General features: G+C 47.0%; 1 protein-coding gene across 1 annotated transcript; it reads right to left on the bottom strand.

The window, feature by feature from the left end:
* Positions 1-1,495: 1,495 nt before the first annotated feature.
* On the bottom strand, positions 1,496-2,380 carry LOC131809292 (eukaryotic translation initiation factor 1-like). Its single transcript, XM_059136222.1, has 2 exons — positions 1,907-2,380; positions 1,496-1,692 (listed from the first exon to the last, which is right to left on the bottom strand). The coding sequence occupies exons 1-2, from the start codon at positions 2,234-2,236 to the stop codon at positions 1,678-1,680; spliced, it is 345 nt and encodes a 114-aa protein (XP_058992205.1). The 5' UTR covers positions 2,237-2,380; the 3' UTR covers positions 1,496-1,677.
* Positions 2,381-6,729: the final 4,349 nt, after the last annotated feature.

The following is a 6,729-nucleotide window of genomic DNA, read 5'->3' on the forward strand; positions in this document are numbered from 1 at the left end:
TTTCTTCTCCCTTTCCTGAAACCTCCAGCACCTCAGATCCCACATTTACTCTCAGTTAAGACTTTACTTCCCAGGGTGCCTGGGTGACTCCGTCGTTAAACGTCTGCCTTCAGCTTGGGTCATAATCCCAGGGTCCTTGGATAGAGCCCCACATCGGGCTCCTTGCTCAGAAGCAGGCTTTCTCCCTCTCCCACTCTCCCTGCTTGTGTTCCCTCTCTCACTGTCTCGGTCTCTGTCAAATAAATAAAATCTTAAAAAAAAAAAGACTCCCTACTTGACTGAGGAAGTTGAAGCAATCAGAATGAAAACATCACAGACTCCCTTCACTATATCTACTCACACATTGTAGATCAGTGTTTCCTGAAGCCTGGTCTGTGGGCCAGCATCATCGGCACCATTGGGAGCTTGTCAGATTGGGCCCCACCTCAGACCTACTGAATCACAAGTTCAGGGGGTGGGGCCCAGTATGCTATGCTTTAATCCGTGCTCCCAGTGATTCTGATGAACCTTCTAGTTCATACATGCTTCTGCCCTAGAAAATCCCTTCAGCCCTGGGCCAGAACTTCCATCTCTCACCAACCCAACAACATGGCTCCATCAATCTCCCCTCTTCCATATGCCAACCTCACTTCTTTCTATTAGATCATTCCTGTCAGAATACAAACATGCTGTTGTTTCTCCTCTTTCTTCCATCAGTTACCACCCATTTCTCTATTCTTTGCAGCAAAACCTCAAAGAGGAAGCTGTTACCCACTGGCTCCATTTCTTCTTCCATTCTCTCTAATCCCCTCCAGTCAGGCTTTCATCCTCTTCATCCCAGTGAACTGGTCTCATCAAGGTCCTGAATGACCTCATGTTGTTAATTTTCAGTCCTCATGACCTATAAACAGCATGTGGCATTGTTTCCTCCTTGACACACTTTCTTCACTTGGATTCTAGCACAGCGGATCTCCTTTGATTTTCCTCCTGTTTCCTTGGTGTTCCGACTTAGTCTCCTTGACTGGTTCCTTTTCTGCTTTTTGTCCTTTCCATACCAGAGTGACCCAGAGCTCAGTGCCTGACTCTCTGCACTCACTAGATTTCACCCAGTCCTGTGGCCCTGAACACCATGCATCAGTTCAAACGTGTCTCCTGAACTCTGGTATATTCGACTGCCAGCTCAGCCTCTCCAACTGGGATGTCTCACCAGCAGTTCAAACCCAACACTTCCAAACCCAAAGCCCTTCCTTCCTCATCTGTCCTATCTCCTTTAGTAACAAATTCAAAAAATTGTCAAGCAGTTTTTGTTTTTGTTTTTGTTTTTAAAGATTTTATTTATTTATTTATTTGATAGAGATCACAAGTAGGCAGAGAGGCAGGGGGTGGGGGGGGGAGCAGGCTCCCCGCTGAGCAGAGAGCCTGATGTGGGGCTTGATCCCAGGATCCTGAGATCATGACCTGAGCGGAAGGCAGAGGCTCAACCCACTGAACCACCCAGGCGCCCCTCATCAAGCAGTTTTTTTTTATGCTCTTTTCAGTTTATTGCATGAAGGAGTTACACTAGTCCAAGTTAAAAGCAGACCCCAAATGGTTACATTATACAAGCTGTGAGGTTTTTAAACATGTGACAAGGGACAGAAGGGAAATTCTACTCATTGCAAGGAAATCCTCACTTAAGCTTCAGTGAGCCAAAAGCACTTAAAACCCATGAACCTGGGGCGCCTGGGTGGCTCAGTGGGTTAAAGCCTCTGCCTTTGGCTCAGGTCATGATCCCAGGATCAAGCCCCACATCCGGCTCTCTGCTCCGCAGCGAAGCCTGCTTCCCTTCCTCTCTCTCTCTGCCTGCTTCTCTGCCTACTTGTGACCTCTGTCTGTCAAATAAATAATAAAATCTTTAAAAAACAAAAAAACAAAAAAACCCATGAACCTTCAGCTGGTTGTCCTTAGCCAGTCCAATCTCCACCAGGAACTGGCATATATTCTTGCGCTGGTCACCCTGTAGCTGAATTACTTCTCCATATTCTGGATGCTCAATTACAGTACCATTGCAGGCAAATTTCTTCTTAAACGCCTTCACTAGTTTCTTTTTATTGTAATCATCAGCGATCCCTTGGACAGTAGTATGGGTCTTCCTGCCGTTTCTCTGTTGAATTCTTCTTATATGGATATAATCCTCAGTGCCAGCAGGAAGCAGATCATCACCCTTACTTGCATCAGCAAAGGGGTCGAAAGAGTGGAGGTTCTGGAGAGCGGACATACGATACGATTCCTTTTCCTCAGTGGAAACGGCCTGCGGAAGGCGGCGGCGGCGGCGGGGGGGTGGGGGGGACGGAGCGTCGGGAAGCGAGGGGGCTCAAGGGGGAGGCTGCTGAGTCCTCGGCGGCGGCTCAGTGACTGGGGCCTCATCAAGCAGTTTTAAAAACCAAATGTGCCACTAATTTCTGGTTAACAGAAATTTAAAGATAAAATTTCTATCCTTAAATTTTAAAAGTATCCCCTAAAATATCCCTAAATTTCTATCCAACTCCTGCTTTCCTAGAGTGATAGGAGCACTGACCTGGGAGCCAGAAACCTTGGAGTCTCAGCCTGGACCTGTCACTAAGGAGCTCTGTGACCTGTGGCCAGCCAGGCATTAGGCTTGGTCAGCTTGGAAAAGGAGGGAGCGGGGCACAGTGACTTAGGAGGTCCACCCACCCATGTCCAATCCCCTGAACTCTATGCCAAGACCAGGCCAGCGCTCTTAGTGTCTCTCATGTCCTCCCCTCTCTCCAGGCGGTTGCTCCCCCCCCCCCCCACTCTTGCCCTCGAATCCCTCCCTTTCACATAGCTGCCTAAGTGAAGTGTTTTCACAAATATAAATGCCCATTTCTTTCTTGGGCCCTCCACTGGTTTCCTCTTGCACTTGGAATCCCTCCCCCACCCCATGCTCCTTACCCTGGTCCCCTCTTCCCTGGTTCTGTGCTTCCTCTAGCTCAGCTGGTTGTGGCCACAGTGGTTTCCAGCCACTCCACTAACTGAGCTCACTGCTGCCTTGACAAGCCTCTGTTTTGTGTGCACGTTCCTCCACCTCCCTCACGGTCCCCTGGTGGATTCCTTCTTATATTTAACACTCAGCATCAATGTCCTTTCCTAAGTGCGAACTTCCTTTCCTGACTATCTTCTCTAAAGCCAGATCTCCCTTGTTACTTTAAAATTCAGCTCACTACATAGTTTCTGTTTGCATCCTAACATTTATCACAATGTAATGTTATTTTCAGTCATGCAATACTCACAGTGGGATCCCATACCACGGAAAAAGAGATGGAAATCTGTGTATTGATATAGAATGATGTCTTAAGATAAATTGTTAAGTGAAAAAAACCCAAGGCACAGTACAAAATGTGTCGAAACCCGCCATGTGTATAATACAGGTGGGGAGAGAATATATTTGCTTGTACATACATTTGTGATCTCTGGATGGGTGCAGAAGGAGCTGATAACATTGCTTGCCTCTGTGGAGGGGACTAGGTGGCTAGAGGAGGAGTGGGAGGCTTTTCTTGTGCATCTTTTTGTATTTTGAGTCACACTAAGGACTACCTATTAAAACTGAGTGTTTTTTTTTTTTTTAAATTGAGTATTTAAAAGTTGTGCACTCGCTCTGTTTCCTATCTCCTTGAGGAGAATAAAAACATCATGAGAGTGTATACCATGATCTTTCGTGTTCCTTCTCATGTTCTCAGCACTTAAAACCATGTCTGGCACTTACGAGTACTCAGTAAGTATTTACAGGTGAATGAATGAAAGGATGAAGGCCTCTCCCAGCTTTAACATTGTGGTTCCAATTTTAGGGCCTTAAGAATATAAGACATGGATTCCAGGACCCAGCCATTCAGAGGCACTGAGAGAGACACTGGTTTGTTCTGTGGTGTGGTGTACTGTTTTTCTTCGTTGTGATCAATAAGCTTAAAAAAAAAAAAAATTGTGACTGGGAGTGTGTGGAGCGTGGGATGTGGAGGACCTGCCTGGCACAGATGTGCTCCTAAGTGAGAGCCCAGGTCGCCAAGAGGGCAACATGCTGCTTAGATCATGCCCAGTCTTGGCCTCTGGGGCTGGCAGCCTTAGGAACAGGCACAACAGACGCCTTCCTTCCTCCTCAAAACATTCAGGATCACAGCTCCTAGCACACTCCAGTTATGAGCCTATTTTCTGCACTAGATTCTAAACTCCCTGAGCTCAGGAACTGACTTTGTCTTGCTCACCAGTATAGTCAGAGCCCGGCATAGAATGAACAAAAGAAAGAATGAATGAATGAAAGAATAAAAGTTGAATGACAAGACTCCACGAACAAGGAGAGAAAGCCTGGATCAGGAGCTGTCCTACCTCCTGTAGCCAGCAGGTGGCACTAAGGGAACGTTTTTGAGTTGGTTCAGCCTGAGACTTCCTTTTCTTTCTTTCTTTCTTCCTTTCTTTCCCTTTTCTTTTTAAAAAATAGTTTATTTGTCAGAGAGAGAGAATGAGAGAGAGAGAACACAAGCAGGGGGAGCGGCAGGCAGAGGGAAAAGCAGGCTCTCCGTGGAGCAAGGAGCCCCATGCAGGAATCTAGATCCTGGGATCATGACCCCAGCGAAGGCAGGTGCTTAATGGGGTGAGCCACTCAGGCGTCCCTCTTTTTCTTTATTTATTTAAAGATTTAAAAGAAATTTAAAAAATTATTTTAGAAAGAGAGAGAGAGAGAGAGAGAGAGAGAGCATGAGCAGGGAGGGCAGTGGGAGAAGGAGAGATCCCAAGCAGGCTCCACCCTCAGACCCGGAGATCACCACCCCAGCCGAAAACCAACAACTGGGCTGAGCCACTCAGGTCCTCCCTCCTGAGCCTTCCAGTGTGGAACACACAGCCCTCTTTTGACCTAGAGCGGCGGTAGCTGATTTTTGACAAATTTACTAAGTGCTCCAGTCGGTACCAGAGAGTGTAAGAAGAGGCACAGTCAGAACAGGGAGAGAGAAGCTCCACACAGAAACCAACACTATGTAGGGAAGCCAAGGGCTATTCTGACCCTTAGGAGTCCTGAGAAGGAGGTTTTAAATAAATTTGTTTGAGTCATCTGGGGAAAGTTCACAGAGGAAGGGACATCTGAACTGGGCCTTGAACGTGAAGAGTATTGGGGCGCCTGGGTGGCTCAGTCTGTTAAGTGCCTGCCTTCCCCTCGGGACATGGTAACCAGGTCCCGGGATCGAGCCCTGCAACGGGCTGGGCTCTGTGTCCATCGGGGAGCCTGTTTCTCCCTCTCCCACTGCTGCTCCCTCTGCTTGTGCGCTTACACGCTCTCTCTCTGTCAAAAAAAGAAATAAAATCTTAAAAAAGGAAAGAAAGTGAGGAGGATTTATGCAGTTGAAGGACATTCTAAGTGGAGGGAATAGACTCAAGAGAGACTGGGAGAATGGCGAATTGACAAGGATGGCTGGGTTTTCCCCATTTGCTGGGCAATAAAGGGTAAAGAAAAACCACTGCTCTGAGAGTTTACTTTTTTTTTTTTTTTTTTTTTTTTTAAGTAATCTCTATGCCCAAGGTAGGGCTTGAACTCTTGGCCCCAAAATCAAGAGTCACATGCTCTACTGACTGAGCCAGCCAGGAGTCCCAAGAGTTCACATTTTTAAACAACAAAAGACTTAAGAGATTAACTAATGCAATGCATACAGTAGGAGCTCAAGAAATAGTCAGTGGACTGAGGTCTCTGGGTCAGGTATATAGAAGAGGCTCAATAAACACGTTGAATGAATGAATCATGGAAATCTGGGTGGTTTCTTTGCTAAATCACGTGTCCTTAAGCTGATGCTTTAAGAGCTTTTTTTTTTTTTTTTTAAAGATTTTATTTATTTATTTGACAGAGAGAGATCATAAGCAGATGGAGAGGCAGGCAGAGAGGGAGATAGAGGGAAGCAGGCTCCCTGCTGAGCAGAGAGCCCGATGCAGGGACCCGATCCCAGGACCCCGAGAACATGACCTGAGCCGAAGGCAGCAGCTTAATCCACTGAGCCACCCAGGCGCCCCTGATGCTTTAAGAGCTTATTTTCCAAGACTCTTTCTCTCTGTGTCCCAAACTCTTCACAGGCAACTTCCTTTCTGCCAAAGAGAAGAAATCCTGACCCCAATGGGAAAGGTTTGCAATAACCTATGAGCTCCCTGGCACCCACATCCTTATAGAGGATTCCCCAGTCCTGTCCCTAGAACATAGTCTCTTTCCTTCGGACTTGATAAGAGTAATCTTCAATTATATTTTTACCGCAGACGCTATCTCTCACTTCTGTATTGCTAAATCAGTTGGACACATTCCCATCCTCGTTTTACATAATTCGGAGGATGGCTACTTTCTCCAGACACTCTCCTTCCTACCTGTGTGACCTGTGCTGTCCAGGTTGCTACCTGCCTCTCTCCTCTTCTTGGTTTCATCTGCCAGCTTCTCGGGCTCCTGTCTGTAGCCAGTGAAGGTTGAGTTCTGGGTCTCAGCCTTCTCTGCTTTATCCTCTGCCTGGATGAGCTCATTCTCCCAGAGGTTTCAATTACCATCTAGATGTCAACAGTCCTCAGAGCTCTCTCCAGAGCCCTCTCTTGGAGCATCAGCCCACACATCCCAACAGCCAACTTGACTTTTTCACTTGGTTGTTTCTTAGGCATCTGAATCCCGACTTGCATAAAACCCCCTCATCTTCCCCACCTGCTCCCCCTCCAGGGTCCTTGTCATGACGCATGCCATGCAGCCCGTGTCTGCATCCA

This window comes from Mustela lutreola, chromosome 10 (assembly GCF_030435805.1).
Source record: "Mustela lutreola isolate mMusLut2 chromosome 10, mMusLut2.pri, whole genome shotgun sequence".
NCBI lineage: Eukaryota > Metazoa > Chordata > Mammalia > Carnivora > Mustelidae > Mustela > Mustela lutreola.

Coding starts and splice junctions, on each gene's coding strand:
- LOC131809292 (XM_059136222.1), bottom strand. CDS start 2,236: ATGTCCGCTCTCCAGAACCTCCACTCTTTCGACCCCTTTGCTGATGCA.